At 56.0% G+C, this 19039-nt stretch overlaps 1 protein-coding gene across 2 annotated transcripts in view; it reads right to left on the bottom strand.

Moving 5' to 3' along the window:
• Positions 1–402: 402 nt before the first annotated feature.
• EPHA2 (EPH receptor A2) overlaps positions 403–19039 on the bottom strand; it is a 28554-nt gene continuing 9917 nt past the window's right edge. The window contains exons 4-17 of one of the 2 annotated variants that reach the window (XM_023509732.1): positions 12911–13066; positions 12483–12815; positions 11459–11574; positions 10885–11038; positions 10042–10144; positions 9530–9585; positions 9154–9279; positions 8859–9047; positions 8641–8702; positions 8346–8555; positions 7995–8144; positions 6985–7178; positions 6205–6360; positions 403–1408 (exon numbers count right to left, since the gene is read on the bottom strand). In XM_023509732.1, coding sequence (XP_023365500.1) covers positions 1303–1408; positions 6205–6360; positions 6985–7178; positions 7995–8144; positions 8346–8555; positions 8641–8702; positions 8859–9047; positions 9154–9279; positions 9530–9585; positions 10042–10144; positions 10885–11038; positions 11459–11574; positions 12483–12815; positions 12911–13066 — 2111 coding nt within the window. In that variant the 3' untranslated portion in view covers positions 403–1302. The remainder of the gene's footprint in view (positions 1409–6204; positions 6361–6984; positions 7179–7994; positions 8145–8345; positions 8556–8640; positions 8703–8858; positions 9048–9153; positions 9280–9529; positions 9586–10041; positions 10145–10884; positions 11039–11458; positions 11575–12482; positions 12816–12910; positions 13067–19039) is intronic. The other variant, XM_003783874.3, reaches the window with a different exon arrangement.

Raw genomic sequence — 19039 nt, 5'->3', positions numbered from 1 at the left:
CTGAGGCTCCAACAAGCCAAAACCTGTGAAAAGCTTTTGTAAACCATGGAGCCTTCCACAGTTGGTTGAAGAATCTATTTTGACAGCTCCGTGGAGTCACGTGGGAGGGAGGCTGATGGCTGTCCCGACTATTCTGCTTCCCAGTCGTCCAGGAACCCTGAGATCAGATTTGAGTGAGGCCTGTTGGTGGTGGAGACCAGGCTTGGTGGGGCCTGCCCCCTGCTCCCCTGTTTGCCCCCTACCTGCCCCTCCTTTCAGGGCTGCATCATGCACCTGTCTTTCACAAGGAGCCCTGTTTGAAAAACTTGGGGGCCATGAGGTGCCCTCCACACCCCTACTCCCACCCAGGAGGCCTCTGAGACCCCACTGCCGCTCCCAAGACTGAAAGTCAAGATCAATTTAAACCATCTGCAACTTTATTCCAGAGCAGAAATAAGTCATTTTCTAACAATAAATATAAAAAAAATAATAAATTAAGGTTCGAAAAAAAAAAAACCCAATAAAACAAAATCATTAACACTGACGGAGTAGTAATGTGGTCTAAAAGGCCAAGAGATGGGGCGGACTGGGAAACGGGAAGGAAACTCCTGCAGCACCGGTCCCCCGGCCCCCACCCCGGCCCCCATCCCAGGAATGTCTGACACAGGCCGTCCTCTGCCCCCAGCCCTGGTGGGGCCCCCTGCCACACACACACATTCTCTCCACAAAGTACAAAATATATATTAAAAAAACCCTCAACACAACCAAGCATCCTGTGAGGGCCCCAGGAAAACAAGAGTTAAGCTGTTTAGGGCTGAGGACAGGGCCTGGGGGTCTGAGGAAGGCACTAGAAGGATGGGGACCACTTTGGGTCTCACCCAGTCAAGTTCAAGGTCTGCCCTCTTATAGTGAGGGATGGGGCTTGAGGTACCCTGTGCACAGGCACTGGGCCACGCCCCCTTCTCCCAAGATGATCTCTTATGGGAGAAGGTGAAGGGGAGGTCAGTTTGGAACAGTCCCACGTGTCTGTCCAAAAGTCTCTGTGGGGCTCCTGCCCCTGGGGTGCTGGGAACATGGCGGTGCCTGCTAAGTGCTTGGCCGTCTGTCCTTTGTAGGGGAAAGAGGGCTCCAGCCCAGAATCCCTGAGCGTCTCCTCAGTTCTGGCCAGGGTATGGTCCAACACCCCCCAGCAGAGGCCTCGGTGGGCTTTAAGAAGGAACTGGAAATAAATAAGGTCCCTGGCAGCCCAGCGTGGTGCTGGCAGGGAGGTCACTTTGTTTCTTCAAGTATTTTTGGCTGACCGGGCAAGAGCCCTGTCACGGCTCAGATGGGGATCCCCACCGTGTTCACCTGGTCCTTAAGTCCCAGCAGGCTGTAGGCGATGCGCTTCTGGTGGCCAGGCAGCCGTACTCCGATCCTCTTGATGTCACTGTGGGTGGGGAGAGCAAGGAGAGTCAGGGTTAGAGTGGGCAACAGCCAGGCCACATGAGGGCAGCCAGGGAACAGGCAGAGGGACCCTTAGGGACCTGGGAGCGAGAGAGCCCCAGTCAGGCAAGCCTGAGAGGAGAGTTATACACTAAGATGGGCTGCCATCAACAAAGTCAGCAAAATGACAGAAGCCCTGACTCTGTGACGAGCTTTTGAGTTTTTTGAGACAGGATTTTGCTCTGTTGTCTGGGCTGGACTGCAGTGGTGTCACCATAGCTCATAGCAACCCCAAACTCCTAGGCTGAAGCAGTCCTCTTGCCCCAGCCTCCCGAGTAGCTGGGACTACGAGCATGTGCCACCACATTCCGCTACTTTGGAGATTTCTTTTTTTTTTTTTTTTGAGACAGAGCCTCAAGCTGTCCCCCTGGGTAGAGGGCCGTGGCATTACAGCTCACAGCAACCTCCAACTCCTGGGCTCAAGCGAATCTCCTGCCTCCGCCTCCCAAGTAGCTAGGACCACAGGCGCCCGCCACAACGCCTGGCTATTTTTTGGTTGCAGCCGTCATTGTTGTTTGGCGGGTCCGGGCTGGGGATTCGAACCCGCCACCTTAGGTGTACATGGCTGGCGCCTTAGCCAGTTGAGCTATAGGCGCCGAGCCTACTTTGGAGATTTCTTAATGAAATCTTTGCAGTTATCTGTGAGGCAGGTGCTCTTTTCACGTGCATTTGCACATTAGAGAACTGAGGCTCAGAGAGGGAAAGCGACTTGCACAAGGTCACACAGCCAGGAGGTGGAAGAGCTGGGAATCAAACCAGCTGTGAACAAATGCTTCCCCTTTCCCCACCCCTAGTCTGTCCCTAATGTTCTCCCAGCCAAGGCCTCCTCTGGGGACATTGCTCAAAGCCACTCCACCCAAGCCCTCTTCCCATCCATTGCCTTGTTTCATCCTTATTCCCTCCAAGTTCCCAGGTCTGGTAACTGGGGAGGCACTTGGGAAATACCTTCTGAGGGACCCACAAGAACTGACACTCTGCAAATCTCTATTGGGAGGGGCTTGCCGCCAGGCCCAGTGACTAGGTCACCTGAGGCAGGGGTCTTCCCCTATGGGATGGTACACGTGTAGCCTGATGGAGGGTGGAGGCCTCAGACACCACAACTGAGCGGGGAGGCAGCATCTACCAGGCAAAAAGACTTGCCAGTAGCTGCAGCCCTTCTTTCCCACCCCCACGAGGAACACTCCCCCACCATGTGCCGTTCCAGGCCCCTCCATCCCCTCATAAAACCACTTATGCGCCCAGGAACCCATAAGCAAGATGTTTATTGCTCACCTTGGGAGTTTCTCTCCTCCACCACCCTCACCTCCCAGCCCAAACCCATGAAAACACGGAGGTTTTTATGGGCCGTCTCTTGGCTGTAAGTGGAGCTAATTACATGGTGTGACTCCTCTGTGCAATTCTGGAAACACGACTTTCCCACAGGCTCCGGGGGCCCACAAGCAGCGGCGAGCAGGGCAGGGCAGGCCCAGGTGAGTGGGGGTGGCTGGGAGACCCCCAGTAGGGGCTGGCTGCTCCCACGGCAGCAGGACACACACGTGAAGCTGGACCGTGGGAGGACTTCCTAAGCTACGGCTCAGGTGGCCTTTCTAACTTACACAGCTGGGGGCATTGAAAAAGCAGTAGCGATGCCCCTATTCCTGCACTCTCCAATGGTGGCCTGGAGGAAACTCGGACCACCAAGGGAGGACGAGGGCAGGATTCTGGTTCAAGCCCTGACTCACTTCAGATGCTTGGAAGGCATCTGACCCTGACCCTGACCCTGGCCCTGACGTAGTAGGCTTTAAGAACCAGTGGGTAATGTGAGCGTCAGGACAAGAGCTGAGAGCTCCTTGCCTGGGCCCCCACATCCCCTCCCTGGGGGAGGGGGCACACAGCAGATCCTGGGTTGGAGGGAGTCAGCTGAATGAATGAATGAATGAATGGAGACTAAGCCTCCGCCCAGACTTGTCTCCCAGAGCGGAGTGGTTAATCTCATAAGGTGGAAGCGGAGTTTGCTTCCAAGGCCTGTTTGGGAGGCCAAAGTCCTGAATGGGAGGGTGGAGGCTGAATTCTAGCCCTGGCCACATGTCAAAGCTTGGGTGGGTCAGGTCCTGCCTTTGTGCCTCAGTTTTTTCATGTGTACATCGGAAGCTTCCATTCGATCCTCCTGACCAGCTTGTTCCTGCCCCCTTCCCAGCCCCCTCCTCTCATAGAGCGCCCCCCCATACTTCCCTTTCTTTCCTAAGCACCCAACAGCACACTGGGATAAGGGTCTCAGACAGGCCAGGGCCTGTGGCGGATGGCAGAGCATTCCAAGCTGTTCTAGCCCCAGCCTCAGTTTCCCCTCAGGGATGCAGGGCAGTCACACTCCCCTCCCCCAAGTCACATCCCCTCGCAGGAATGGGAACACAACACTGGAGCCCCCCTTGCACCATCTGGTTCTTTTTCTACCCTCCCAACACCAGCCCTGGCCCCAGGAAGTCCGTACACCCAGTGAGCACCTACTGTGCGCTGGGCCTGCCTGAGAGGAGAAAGAGTGAGAAAAAGCTCTTGGAGCCTCACAGATCGGATCAGCCGTTCGCTCAGCAACCCTTCCTCCTCCAGCGCCAGACCTAGGCTGGTGTCTGAGACCATAGGGCCCGTCAACCTGTGCCCTTGGCCCTGGCATAGGACACTGTCATCCGGACACTGGCCAGCACCTGGTGTTGTGCTGAGCATTTTTCTGGGGTGCAACGCTTGCCCCTTTCATTAGCTCCTTAAAAAATATTTGAAACCATTAGTCTAGTGTTTCTACAAACCTACTCAAGCTGGGAAGAGACAGTGGCAAGGACCCCAGAGAACCAAGAGCTAGTCCCTTGGGAGGGGTCCAAGAGGCCAGGAAGGGGAGGGAGTGGGACATTGAAGCCTGATCCCCTGGGAAAGGGGTGGGTTCTCCTGTGACCAGCTCTGAGCCTCCCACTGGGATTCAGGGTATGTGCAGATACAAGATGAAGGTTTAAAAAATTGCTTTGGGATCCCATTTATTTGGAAAGAGTCGGAGGGGAAGGAGAAGGCAGTGGTGATGTGAGTCACTCTGGCATGCCGGTGGGGGGGGGAGGGATCCCTGAATGACTTCCTGCCTTTATCCAGCCCTTTCAAAACAACACACACTCCAAAACACACACATGTACACACACACACAGCCTCCATCCATCCAAGACAGCTCTGTCCCTGCTCGTGGGAAAGGAATTGGCCAGGAGCACCCCGGGCTATTTTGGGACACTTCTGAGAACATGTGTTTCCTATGAGTGCTTCTCCCTGCCCTCCGCTCTGGTCACTGAAGAGAAGTTGTGTTGTCCTTCGTGGGAGCCCCTGGTGGGGACCAAAGGGCTGGTCCAGGTTCTCAGGAAAAAGGAGGGAGTGAAGGACTCCCAGCTTTTGCGCGTGGATCACAAGAGGAAAGCAAGGGAGTGCAGGAGAAGAGGTGAGCAATGTGGATTAAACCCCTACTGTGTGCTGTGTGTCATCTGCCTTGGACCCATGTGATCCCCACAATGGGAAATGGAAACAAAGGCTCCAAGTTGGATATAATTTGATCAAGATCACCAGCTAGGAAGTGGCAGATGTGGGACCTGAACCCAGATGTGACTGCAGAGCCCATGCTTGTGACCTTGCCAGGGACCGACAGCAAAAGAGATTCTGGGACCCGTTTACCCTCTCTCCATCATATTTCTGATTCCCATGGATGGCTGTCCCCAGAGGGGGCCCTGACCTTGGCCAGCAGGTCAGAGGCCCAACTGAGCTGTTTCCAGAGGTCTCAGAGAACATTCAAGCACAGGCTCAAATCCCAGAACTTCTGTGACCCAGAACCTCGGGAGGCCCAGCCTGTCCCCTCCATGCATGTGGTTCCCAAAAATCTCCCAGCCCCAGGGCCTGTTTCTGCCATGACCTTGGACCCTACACAAGCAGGGATGTTGGGATCCACCCATATTTTAGAAGCACAAAAGGCTAAGAGGATAATGTCTTCTCCTTCTTGGGACAAGAAGAGGTGTCCCTGCCAAGGCCATGCCGGGAAAGGTCCCTAACTATGCTGGAGCTGGGGAGGACAGAAGAGTTCCCATGGGGCAGCCTGACAAAGGGCCAAACCCAGGGCAAGCGGGGAGTAGTGGGTACTTCTCGAGAGGCTAAATGGCAGGGCCAAGGGTCAACCCCAGAGAGGTGCCTGGGAGGCGTTGGCTGGAGACTCCCTCTCCAGGGCATCCCAGAGAGGAACACTGTCCCTAACTGGCTGTGGACCTCAGCCACCAGGTAATCTCTCAGCCTCAGTTTCTTTACTAATGACTTCTATTTTCCCTGTGCCCTGGACCATGGCTGACCAGAGCTGGAACCCTACTCTGCCCAGTGGCTTCAGGACCTTGGGCAGGTCACCGCACTTTTCTGCACCTGGTTCTCACCAGTCCAAAGGGGACATAACAGGACTTGGCCTGCCAGGATCACACAAGGACTGATTTGAAGTGCTCGAGCACAGAGCCGGCACATAGTCAGCTCTTGACAAATGGTAGCTCCTGTCGTGATTACAATTACTATTATACTCCCACTCTGGAAAGAGAGCCAGGAAGGGGTGGGTGCCTAGAGCTGCTGGTAGCCAGCCTGGTTCTGCCCTTCCCTTCCTGAGGAGCCCCTCTCCCCAAAAGAGGAAGAGAGAGAAAGAATAAAGAGGCAAGCTGGAGGCAGCAGGGCAGAGGCTGCCTCCAGAGGGGCCAGGGGTTGGGTCTGACTCACTCATTGGTCATCTGCACCACCTTCTCGATGGCAGTGTAGCCGGCCGCCATGAAGTGCTCTGTGTACTGCTGCATCTTAATGGACTCAAGCCACTCGGACACTGTGCGGAAGGGCACGCCCTCTGAGCCGCTGGTGCTGGGCAGCCGGATGGACACCCTGTGACAGGAAGCACCGACCGTAGGTGAGGGGCTGCTATACTGCCCCACCGCAGACCCTGAGCCCACTGCTTCCTATCCTGGGCAATTCATTTGGCTGCCCTGTGCTTTAGTTTCTCCATCTGGGCGATGGGAGAGCTACCCCAGCCATGAGGGGTCCAATGAGACAGACAGCCGGGCACATCGGGAACTTTTGCTGTCCCTCTGCTCATACTAACAAGACCATCACCACCCACCCACCACTGAATCATGAAATGCTACCAGCAGAGCCCAGAGTCCTGGGGTCACAGTCATAGCCTGGCCACTTGGCAGCCACCTAAGAGTGACTCACCCTGTATCTCAGTGTCTCCATCCACAGAAAGCAGATAGACCCCGTCTCATAGGTTATTTAATGAATGAAAACAGTTAAGTCCAGAGTGCACAGCGTATTGACCATGTAAGCCGGTCACTTCTATTAGGATTCCCCAAACCATCACGTATGGTCTGAGAAAGCACATGCGGAACCTCTGAGTCCCCCAGCAGCCCCCAATTGTCCCTGGCTTGCCACTCTACCATGTGTCTCAGAAGTATGAGGGAGGGAAGCCTGGGGGTCGCCACTGCCACTGGCAGAGGGCAGGGAACTCACCGGGGGTCAAAGTCCGCCAGGGTCTTGAGGGAGTCAGGAGCACGGATGAGCTTATCTAGGATGCTGACGATATCGGCGAACTTGGGGCGGCGGGCACGCTCCTGCTGCCAGCACTGCATCATGAGCTGGTAGATGGCGGAGGGGCAGTCCATGGGCGTGGGGAGCCGGAAGCCTTCATTGATGGCTTTCATCACCTGGGGGACACAACAGTCAGGGTGCCATGGCAGGAGGCCATGAAGACCAGGGCTTTTGAGCCTGACACACACCTTCAGAACTATCCAAAGGACAGATGCTCAGGGGCTGTTCCCAGAGTCCTGTGGAGGAAGGGACACTACAGGGCACCCGGGTGCCAGCCAAGCTCTGCATCTTGCCCCCAGCCTCCCTCCTGCCTCTCTTCCCCCTCCTTCTCTTCACCTAGCAGCTGACCACCTTATTGTGTCCTTAGTCTCAGCAGAGACATGCTCCCCCTTGGGAAGCCTCCGAGGCTACCAGGCTGGGTGAGGCGCTGGGCACACAGACACACACACATGTCCACGCACAGGGATACACACGCACACCCCGCTCCTTGTTCTCTTGCCTTTGTACTCTCTAGACCAGGGGTCCTCAAACTTTTTAAACAGGGGCCAGTTCACTGTCCCTTAGATTGTTAGAGGGCCAGACTGTGGGCCCCAGGATGAGTTGGCTGCTAAGCAGGACAGGCAGTGGCGGCAAAAACACCCGGTGGGCCGGATAAATGTTCTATCCTAGGCGGGCCGCATGTGGCCCATAGGCCGTAGTTGGAGGATGCCTGCTCTAGACTGTAAGCAGAGACTGGGGCCTGGGACCCAGAACAAGGCCTAGCACATAGTAGGTCCTCAATAAACATTTACTGAATGAACTTGAGAATGGTCCCTATCAGATAAAGATTAGATCTTAAAAACTCTTTTCTGCCAGCCCCTGGAGTTTGGGAATGAGTAAAGGGTTTCAATTCAGGTCCAGGCAGGTCTGGGCAGGGCAAGAGGGCCACCCACCTCATGGTTTGACAGCTCCCAATAGGGCCGCTCGCCGTAGGTCATCACCTCCCACATGACAATGCCATAGCTCCACACGTCGCTGGCTGAGGTGAACTTGCGGTAAGAAATGGCCTCTGGGGCTGTCCAGCGAATTGGAATCTTGCCTCCCTGCAGGGGACCAAGGCTTAGTCACCAGTGTCTGCCACCCTGCCACAGCCAGAGCGTGGGCCCCTCCCCATGCTCCTACAGGTGTTTTTGCCTCCTGAGGTCCCTGCCCAGCTGTGCAGATGAGAGGACCCCGGGCAGGGTGAAGGCAGATTGCCCCTGGGCTCCCCACCCTCAGCACTGACAGCCCCTCCCCCAACTCACACTGGTGGTATAAGTGGCTTCAGGGTCATCTTCCAGTACACGGGACAGGCCAAAGTCAGACACCTTGCAGACCAGGTTGCTGTTCACCAGGATGTTGCGGGCGGCCAGGTCCCGGTGCACATAGTTCATGTTGGCCAGGTACTTCATGCCGGCCCCGATGCCCCTCAGCATGCCCACCAGCTGCAGCACGTTGAACTCGCCATCCTTCTCCTGTCACAGCACGGACCCTCAGCTGCCAGCCGGGCGGCTGCTCTCATATCCCCACACTCCTGCCCGCCACAGCCCATGTCCTCACCCGAAGGAACTTGTCCAGGGCCCCGTTCTCCATGTACTCAGTGATGATCATCATAGGCTTGTCTGTGGGAGGGTCGGAGGGGGCAGGTGAGGGGGAGGCACGCCCAGGTGTGCGGGGAGAGGCGGGCATAGCCATGGACAGAGCCTTGCCAGGTGACCCTGGCGGGTAGCCCCTCTCCACCCCCATGTGGTCAGGCCCGAGGGTCTCCCAGGACTCACATTTGGAGACGACGCCCTCCAGGCGGATGATGTTGTGGTGGCTAAACTGTCCCATGATGCTAGCCTCGCTGAGGAAGTCCACCCGCTGCTTCTCGGTGTAGCCAGCTTTCAGGGTCTTGATGGCCACGGGCACCTCCTTCTTCCCTGAGGACGCCTTCAGTGTTCCCTTGTACACCTCCCCGAACTCTCCTGTGGGTGGGCCAAGTCAGGGGGAGCATCCCAGGAAGCCCAGGCACCAGCACCCCTAACCCGTAGGGCCCAACACCTGCTTCCCCAGCAGGTGCACCAGCCTCACCTGCCCCAATCACTTTCTGGCGAGTGACACAGGATGGATGGATCTCGGTGGTGAACTTGAGCACAGCCTGGTTGGGGTCCTCATATGTGTGGGGGTCCACGTATGTCTTCAGGGGCTTTAGTTGTTCTGGAAGAGGGAAGGGATAGGGTCAAAGACAGCTCAGGTGGGGCCTCTGTGAGGGGTTGTCTTAGAGGAGGAGGAGGAGGTCACATGCCCAGGGACCCCAAGAACCAGGTAGTGGGAACAAACCCTCTGGTTCAGCCCCATAGAAGCCTCTGGGCCCCACCTTCAGCGTCCTGGCAATGTCCTGGCTGCCCCCACCTCCACCATAGCTAGGGAAGCCCCTGGGGAAGCAGGGCCAGGGACTGCATCTCACCTGACTTGGAGAAGTAAACGTCCTCCGAGGACTGGCGGGCTCTTAGGTTCTTCCTCCTAAAAGAACCCCATGGGGAACCAACACACAGGAAGGTCAGCCGGCCTGCTCTGGCCAGGGGGGCCCAGGGCCTGCTCTGGTCCTGAGCGGAGGCTTGGGAGCTCAGCACCCTGCTCAAGCCTCACTCTCAGGGCAGAGTGTGGAGATGATAGGACAGAGGCAGAGAGGAAATAAGTGAGCCCTGGCTCACGCCTCAGGATCTGAGTCCCCCATGGCCCCTTAAGTAGCCATAATGAGGGCTTTCCTCATTACAGCCACCTAGCACTTCCTGCCTGTGTGTCCAGAGGAGGTGTGACCACACTGCTAACAAGAGCAGAGATAATGACCACCATGTCCTGAGCCCCCACCACGTGCCAGGCATTGCACTAAGCGCCTCTGTTCAGATGAGGACACTGAGGTTCCTGAGCCTCTGCATCCCACTTCAGCCCTGTGAGCCCGGACTGGCTCTGACGAACCTGCGGTGGATGAAGAAGCCGACTCCGGCCAGCACCAGAAGCAAGACAATGCAGACAGCCACCCCGCCAATCACCGCCATGTTGCCAGATCCTTCCAGGGCTGCTGGGGGAAACAGCAGATGATAAGGGAGGCCCCTGAATTATAGCCATGTTCCCACAGGACCCAACGCCCTGTTTGGGGGCCTGAGACACCTGGGCAGGTGCACTGTGAAGGCTCATAGGATATTTATTCCCTCTTCACAGCTGGATGAAGTCTTGCAGTAGGTATTCCCAGGAGAGCAGGACTCTAAGTGCTGGCCCTTTCTGTGATGTGGATTTGAACTTGGGTCTGCCAGCGCCAGAGTCCACATCCCTGGTCCTGCATCCCTTAGCCCTCAATCGTTCCCTTCCCCCAAACCTTCTCCAGGTTTACTCTAGTCACACAGGGCTGTCCCAGGCCCTGGCTGGCTAGAAGGTGGCATTTCTATTTTTTTTTTTTGTTTTTGAGACGGGGTCTCACTTTGTCACCGCCCTTGCAGAGTGCCATGGCATTATAGCTCACAGCAACCTCAAACTCAGGCACAAGTGATTCTCTTGCCTCAGCCTCCCGAGTAGCTGAGACTACAAGCACCTGCCACAGTGCCCGGCAATTTTTAGAGATGAGATGTCCATATTGCTCAGGCTGGTCTCGAACTCCTGATCTCAGACAATCCACCTGCCTCAGCCTCCCAGAGTGCTAGGATTACAGGTGTGAGCTATCACACCCAGCCAGAAAGTGGCATTTCTAAGTCCTCTGACCTACTTGTTCCTCCCAGGATGTCTCAAGTGCTCGGTTTCAAAAAGGGCTTTGGCCCCTCAACTCACACAGTGTCTGGAACTCATGCACCTTGCTGCCGGCTCCCTGGCCCTCCTGCGTCAGTGCCTGAACCTGGACCAGGTAAGTGGTGTCCGGAGCCAGGTCATCCAGGATCACGGAGAAGCCCTCAGTGCGGCGCACGTTGTAGCTGTTGGAGTCCCCCTGTGGTTGGGAAGTGGGCAGAGGAGCAGGTGATGAGGACAGCAGGCAGAGACCTCAGCTCGCCCACCTCAGCTAGCAAGATGGCTCGCTTAAGTTAGCACACTTGAGACTCTTCTTACAGAGGAGGAAACTGAGGCTCAGAGGGGAAGTGATTCAGTCAAGGACAGAACCAGCAAACGCAGGACTCACGACCCAGGACTCAAACCCAGGTCTGTGTGATGCCAAAGACCCCACCCGGCCGTGCCTTCCAAGGATCCCGAATACACTGTTTTCTCTCTTACATATCTGTGCTGGGCTGCCCTGGGACAGGTAACTCTCTGGGAGACCTCAGGCCTCAATTTCCCCATCTGCAGAAGTGTCTTCAGGCGGCTGTGTGGTTGGGACCCAGCCCGTCCTAAGCCCCAACCCTCTGGGAGTTACCTTCTTTCGGTAGGTGACCTCGTACTTCCACACGCGGCTCTGCTGCAGCGGGGGGATGCTCCAGGAGACGCTCAGCGAGGTGGTGCTGCGGCCTTCCAGTTTCACCTTGGGGGGCTCTAGACAAGACGAGGAGAGGGGGTGATAAACAGACCCAGAGCCAGTGCCCACAAAGCCCAGGTTCTTTAGCCCCCAACCTGGGAACCTAAACTTCCAGCTCCTGAGAGCAGAGCCCCAGGGCTGCTCACCACAGTGGCTGGCACATCAGAAGTTCCCCAAAAGTATTTACAATTGCATAAGTAATAATAAACAAATAGCTTACTCTCGCTAAAACCTTTCTATGGACCAGGCACTGTTCTAAGAGCTTTATATATAATATTTAAAATCTTCTTGATTATACCCCTATTTTATAGGGGAGAAAACTAAGGCCCAGAGAGGTTAAGTAACTTGCCCACAGTCACAGTGCTCAGAGTGGCTCCAGAGATCACACCTTTTTTTTTTTTGCAGTTTTTGGCTGGGGCTGGGTTTGAACCTGCCACCTCCAGCATATGGGGCCAGCCAGCACCCTACTTCTTTGAGCCACAGGCACTGCCCCCTGCCCTGATTGTTTTTTTTGAAACACAGTCTCACTCGTCACTCCAGCTAAAGTGTTGTGGCAACAACCAAGCTCACAGCAACCTCACATTCTTAGGCTCAAATGATCCTCCTGCCTCAGCCTCCTGAGTAGCTGGGACTATAGGCAACTATCACAATACCTGGCTGATTTTTCTATTTTTAGTAGAGACTATGCCTCACTCTGGCTCAGGCTGGTCTCCAACTCCCAAGCTCAAGGGATCCTCCTGCCTCAGCCTCCCAGAACACTAGGATTACAGGCATGAGTCACCGTGACCAGCCCAGAGACCAAACTTAAGCATCAGCTCTGCTGCCTTTCCCTAAACACAGCTGAGCCCTGTAAGAGGAGGCTGTTCCTCTTTAAGTCCTACCTGGGCAGGCCACGTGGGGCACAGACACCACCCTTAGGCCTCACCTGTTTGGTTGATGCTGACGCTGGCAGTGCGGAAGCTGCGGCTGGTCACCAGGTCCGAGACACCATTGCGGGCCTCCACGGTGAAGGTGTAGTTCATGTGGGGCTCCAGGCCACTGACTGTCACGCTGGTGTGGGTCAGTGCATGTGGCGGCTCTGAGTAGTGCACACTGGCCTCACAGGGCCCGCACTCTCCGGACTCAGGCCAGCAGTGCTCACAGGTAACACTATAGATGATGTCTTCACGGCCCCCGCTGTCCTGGGGGGGTGTCCAGCGTAGCTCCACTTTGGCACCCATGCCCACAGCCGTGAGGTAGTGTGGGGCAGAGGGCGGGCCTGAACAGAGGGTAGAGGTCAGTGCTCCACCAGTCCCAGGTGGCCCTGGACATGTCACCCTTGGTCACTCTTCCCTGACCCATTGTAAGACTCACGTGTGCAGGGCAGTGACAGTGGGTCGTGAGGTGCCCGGAAGTAACCTTCTTCACATTCGCAGGAGGTGGCACCCTCAGGGGACGGCAGTGTGTGGGCAGGGCACTCCAAGCAGCGGCTCTCAGACGCCTCGAACTTAAAGAATCCAGGTGAGCAGGCTGGTGGGACAGACAGAACACAGGGACATCAGTTCAATCTGCTCCCACCCTAAGTGTCTGTGCTACTCCCCATGGGGAACTCCCCCACCCCCAGAACGTCGATAAGCCCTTGTGGACCTACTTTCTCATTGGTGAAATGTCTTATGCCGAGGAAATGCGTGGCAATCACCAGCGTGCGGTGAGCACCCAGGAAGTGCCTCACCCTCATGCCACACACCTTCACATCACTCTTGCTGGCTCTTGCCAGGAGCCCCATGCTTCTGAGCCTGGCATTCAAGGCCACATCTTGCCTTTCAGCTTCCTAGGAATCCTATCACAGGCTGGCTCAGCACTGGCACGCTGCCCTCCTGCCTTATCTCATTGAATCTGTGCAGACCAGACCGTCGGGTCCCCACCTGGGTGGCTGTGAGCTGCCCAGGGCAATGACTGCATTTTCTGGACTGTGTGTGTTTGCTATCACCACCAGCCCGATTATCAGCCAGCCTCACCAGCTCAGAGTGCCACCCCTGGCCCCGACCCTAGGACCTGCCCACCTTCCCATTCCGGGGCGGGCCGAGCAGAAAGCAGGAAAGGCCAGGCCCCCAGCATTTTCTCTGGCTCTGCTTCCAGGGTCTAGTCATTTCCGCCACTCACAAGGGCAGCCAGGATATGGCTCTTCCTCCCCTAGTGGCTGGCCTGTTCTGGGCCGGCCTGCCGGGGGCTCAGGCACCTGACTCCGGGGGCTTCTTCCTCCCACCTCCCTATCCTGCCTCTGCCTAAGCCTTTCCTGGAGCCACAGGAAGCTGCCCAGACACGAGGTCCAATGTGCAAGGCTGTCCAGGGCAGCTACTAAAGCAGCCAAGGCGGGTTAGGGTCACCTAAGAACCTCCCCCCACAACCTACCATTACGCACTTTAGCTCATTCTGAAGAAAGGGCCCTGAGACATCTCCTACCTCAGTGCTATGGTCATCAAACACACCAATCCTCTACACTGAACCTGTCCCCATGCTGGGCCCACAAAGAGATGAAAACAAGTCCTAGTCCAAGTTCCTTGGACTCAGGAAGCAGGAGCATCTGACCAGGTCTACAATGAAGGGGTGGGAAAGAGGTAAGGAGTGGAAAAGGGGACCCCCGGGGGTCTGAGGAATCACAGCAAGGATATTTCAGCTGGGGTTTAGAGGCTGTGTAAGAGTTCAACAGGGCAGAAATACTGGGCGAGGGAGTTAAAAGTGAAAAAGAATGTGACAAATACAGAAAGTATGAGTGGCTCTGGGGACACAAATAAGGGGAACAGCAGGCAATAAGGCAGTCAGAAAAAGCCTTGAATGCCAGGCCAAGAAGATGAGACTCTACCTCAATGAAAGTCTGATGTGGAACAATGACCAAGTCAGAGCTGCATGGTCAGGAAAAGTTCTTGGACAAAGACTACCTGGAAGACCCAGGGGGAACCTGGCCCCTCATAGCCCAAGAACAAACGGCTCCAGAAAAGGCAATTTCAAGTGCGCTGGTCTGCTAACCCTCAGGACTGGAGTGTGAAGCCAAGGCCCTCTTTGTCCAAGCCTCTGTGTGAGCAGAGGTGTGGAGGGGGACTCGGAGACAGGGTGAAAAGGGCTCTAAGGACAGCTGTTCTATAAAGTCCTGGACAGAGACAGTGACATCTTGTTTGTGACTCTGCTCTCAAAGTCAAGCTGCATCCCTATCTGCTCCCCAACCTGAAACAGCCCCTCTCAACCCTCCCCGCCCCGGCCCAACCTACGTCTCCAGACCCTCTGCACAGGCCCTGAGAGCTCAGGCATGCACCACATCATTGGGCATGTCTAAGACCACGTAGCAGGACAGAGGAGGCTCAGGACCTGACTCCAGTTCTGCACAGAGCCTAGAGCCCCAGGGATAGTGACCTCTGATAACCACCTACTGTGTGCAGGCCCAGATCCAACTCTTTATATTCAACTAGTCTGCACAGTAAACCTATTACTCCACTTTGTAGGTGGAGAAACTGATGCTCAAATCAGCAAAAACAGTAGCCCAAGAAGGAAACCAAAATTTAAACCAAAGATGCCTAACATTGGGCCTCTGTCCTTCCCCACCTCTGTGCTTAGAAACACTTCAGTTTTGAGCAAAGAGAAATCAATGTTCTGCAATAAGCCTGAAGAGAGACAATGAGTCCTGACCTGCTTCATAAACCAGAAAATCCCAAGAGGAATCTCGGAGCAGCTGGAGGTGGGTGTGTGTGGCACTCCCCCTACCCCTAACTCAGATCTTCTCAACCTGGGCACAATTGTGTCTGGGAGAAGGAAGGTGTAGAGTCTAGCCCAAGGGGTTGGGTGGTCTTCCTCAAGCCCCAAATGGCTTTTAAATCTCCTATTGTATTTAAGAAATCCATGTGTATTTTGCATTCCTCCCCATAATATAGCTGCTACAATACAAAAATAGCTCTCTCCTCCCCCAAATCTTCAAATAAAAATGAGACTTTACAAAGCTGGGCCATGATTATCCTGGGGTTTCAATCTTCCCAAATGCCCTGACTTGCCGAGGGGCCTCATCCTGGGTAAGCAATTGGCTCCTGGGAGTCCAGGCCCGGCAGAATTGGGCTGCTCAGAGGAGGCAGGTTCGGCCCCCAGAACCACAATCACACCTGCCCAGACCCAGCTCTCAGGCCAGGCAAGGGGCCGCAGCCCATACACCTCAGATGCCCTGAAGGCTTTAGCCACCTGTAAACCCCCACAATGCCTCTTCTCCCCACTGTGGGGTTATTTCCAAGCCTCTCAGCCCTACACCCAGTGGAGGAAGTAGGAGAAGAGATGAGTTCTTTGGCCCCAGAGCCCGGGGGTGGCCCGGCTGCTGCTGCCAGGAAAGAGGGAATTTAGAGAGATTTCCGCTGCGGATGTGCCAGATAATACAGTGCAGAGGCAGCGTCAACAGGGCAAGTGCTTGCCTGACGGCTGTGCTGCCCCTCCTCCAACCACAGAACCACCAGGGGCTGTCCCCGGGGCCCACCAGGGTTTGCAAGCCCCCAGGGGTCCCAGAGTCCATCAGCAATACCCCCTGTCTTCCAGACTTTCCCTGGTCAGATTTCCTCACATTCTAGGCAGGAAAGAGGGGAACAGGGGTAACACACACTCAAACATACCCACATACACCAAATACCCACTGTCCCCTAGCCAACCAGCAAACTCCTATGCATCCTTCAATACCCAGCTTAATCTCCTCTACACAGCCCTCCCAGACTGCCCAATTCCTGGCCCCTTTGTGCCCCATTAGGGCATCTATTACTCAATCTTATGTTTGCCAAATAGAAATGAGCACTTCCTACGTGTCTGGCACCATGCTGGGTGCTGAGATAGGATGGTGAGACAGATAAACACATTTCAGCTCCAGGGGAATTTACAGCCTGGCTTTCACGCTCCATATGAAATTATTTCTGCACATATCAGGATTTTCTATGATGCTGGTAGCTCCTGGGGAGCAGGAATGGAGGCTGATTTATCTGTGTCCCAGCTTGGGTCAGACATGAGGTAGGCAGGTGCTCAGCTAATGCTTGGGTACTGGATGGATGCACAGCTGAGTGAATGAATGAGTGAGCAAGCGGATGGCAAAACCTACCATGTGCACATTCAGCATATGCTCCAGGCCAGGAGGCAAGCAGTGTTTCAGCACCTGGGAAGACCCCATGACCAGGATGCCCATCTGGCTGACACAAGATCCTGACTCTGGCACAGCCATGACACACCTGTGGAGGGCTGCTCTGGGCCCAGCTACCTGGCAGGCCCAGGCTACTCCAAGCAAGGGAACTGGGGCACGGTGGCTGCACCCCGGTTTTTCCAGTTCCCAATGCCTGCCCCTTAGGTGGCAGCATGGGTTGACTCAGGGACAGACGCCCTTTTGCTGCTGACACAAGTCCAGCACCAGCAGAACCTCCCCTGCCCCCACCCAGCTACCTCCTAGGTAAGGTTGTGGGGTCAAGAGGTCAGATAGCAATTCACCTGGGGCCAGTCACCTCCCCAAGCCCAGCCCAGGTACCGCAGTACCACCTCAGCCCAAGGATGTACAGACTGGACTGTCTCTGGCCCTGACAGACAGCGAACTGCACAGCCTGTACGCTATTGACCCAGCAAACGAGGAGAACTGGTAACTCCAGGCCCTGGTGGCTCCCTGCCTGGCCGCAGACCCTGTCATCCCTACAGAAGGGGGCCCAATTGCTGCCAACACCCTGTCCCTTTCACACTCACCCTAGAGAATTATCTGCCGGCACATTCCGAGATAAGCGCAGCTCCCCACCCCATGCTCCTTCCCTACCACCAGTCTTTTATCTTCTGTTTGCTTTCCCTGCCTCCTTCCTTCCGTTCTGGGGACCCACTTACCTCTAAACAAGGGAGGGAGAGGCCAGTGCCTGCCCAGAGGAGCTGCCAGCACCTAGATGTGCCCCCAGAGTGAGCTGAGGGTGGGGCAGGCAGGGCACAGAGGTCACAGCCACCATCTGGGGGTGCAGCCACAGTGGTCCCCACCCCTGCAGGCCAGGCTGGCTACACCCCCCCTCCCCGGGGAGGGAGCGAGCCTGAGAGCCACAGCCAACAGCTACCAGGGCCCCTGGCCCAGAGATTGGCCATGTCCTGAGGAAGTAGGAATCCTGCCAACAGCTCCTGCCACAGCCCAAGGCCACCTTGCCTAGAGACCACCTCAACCAGGCCCTCCCTCCCCAGGGGACACCTTCGCATTAGCTATAGACCCTGGGCTAGGCCTGGGCCACCTGGGATGCCAGCACTGGGATATCCTCCTTGCTACATGTGTGAGTCACACAGTCAACAGCTGGCCAGGTTCTCAGATTGAGCAGAAAGTGACAGGCAGTAGATTCTGGTCACCACATCAGAAGCATCCCTCAGAGTCAATGTTCAACACACTCTTTTTACAGGTGAGGGGGATGGGACCCAGCAGGGACTTGCAAGGGTCACACAATTAATGGGTGGAAGGACACATGCCTGGGGCAATTGGGGACACGATGCTGTCCTCCTTGAGCCAGGCCAGGATTCTTTTAGTCACTGATTCCTCTTTAGGCCTCAGTTTCCTCATCTGTAAAATGAGGAAAAGTCCTCATCCTCTCTGGGCCTCTCTGGGCTGTTTGTGAGGACTGAAAGAAACCCCACTTATGAAACATGCGCCATGGTGCCTGGAATGGGGTATCCCTGTGAACTGGGGGATAATGAAATGAGTAGGGAGGGGACATCCCTAAGGGGCTGGACCTCTGAGGGAGCAGGAAATCCCCGACCCTCTACAGATCCCACCTCTAGCTCTGGCCTCCCAGCTGCTGGGCTGAGCCTCTGGCCAAGGCTGCTGGCCACCTGCTCACCTGGCCGGCAGTCCCTCCGGGCCGAGGCGCCAGCCAGGCCCCCGCCAGCTCAGTTGCTGATGCCAGCGCAGGAAGTAGAGACAAACAGGGAGACAAAGCAGCCCCGGGGGGACGATGGTCAGCCTGAGTGACTCCACTGTCCCCTAGGCAGGGCCAGGGGGTGGGGCTGGGGGGCCAGAGGGAAACTGGCTCATTCCTGACATAGCTCACAGGAGCTCTCTGGGCAGCGTGCCCACCTGTCCAGCACAACACCTGGGAGGTGCCTCCCTTCCGCTGCCCATTTAACTCTTTCCTGAGCTCCAGGCTTCCTGGGGAAAGAACTCAGAGGAGAAATGGAGCGACCCTGGGACTAACCTGGACAAGGTGCCAGGTGACCTCGGGGTACCCTGCCCCCTCTCTGGGTTCAGTTTATCACCAATAGAAACCCCAGTGGAGGATCTCGATCTCTGGCAGACCCGTACCTCCCTCCAGGTCTCCCTCAACACAAGCAGCAATGGTCTTCCACTCACCCCTACCTCTGACGGAACCCCAAACACCCTCCACTAAGACCTGCCATCTCGGCTCGGCACCTATAGCTCAACCGGCTAAGGCGCCAGCCACGTACACCTAAGGTGGTGGGTTCGAATCCCCAGCCCGGACCCGCCAAACA

Source organism: Otolemur garnettii, unplaced genomic scaffold (genome assembly GCF_000181295.1).
Source record: "Otolemur garnettii isolate 467f Iridium unplaced genomic scaffold, OtoGar3 scaffold00009, whole genome shotgun sequence".
Classification (NCBI taxonomy): domain Eukaryota; kingdom Metazoa; phylum Chordata; class Mammalia; order Primates; family Galagidae; genus Otolemur; species Otolemur garnettii.
The sequence above is the reverse complement of the archived record's forward strand: the minus strand, read 5'-3'. Positions and strand labels throughout refer to the sequence as shown.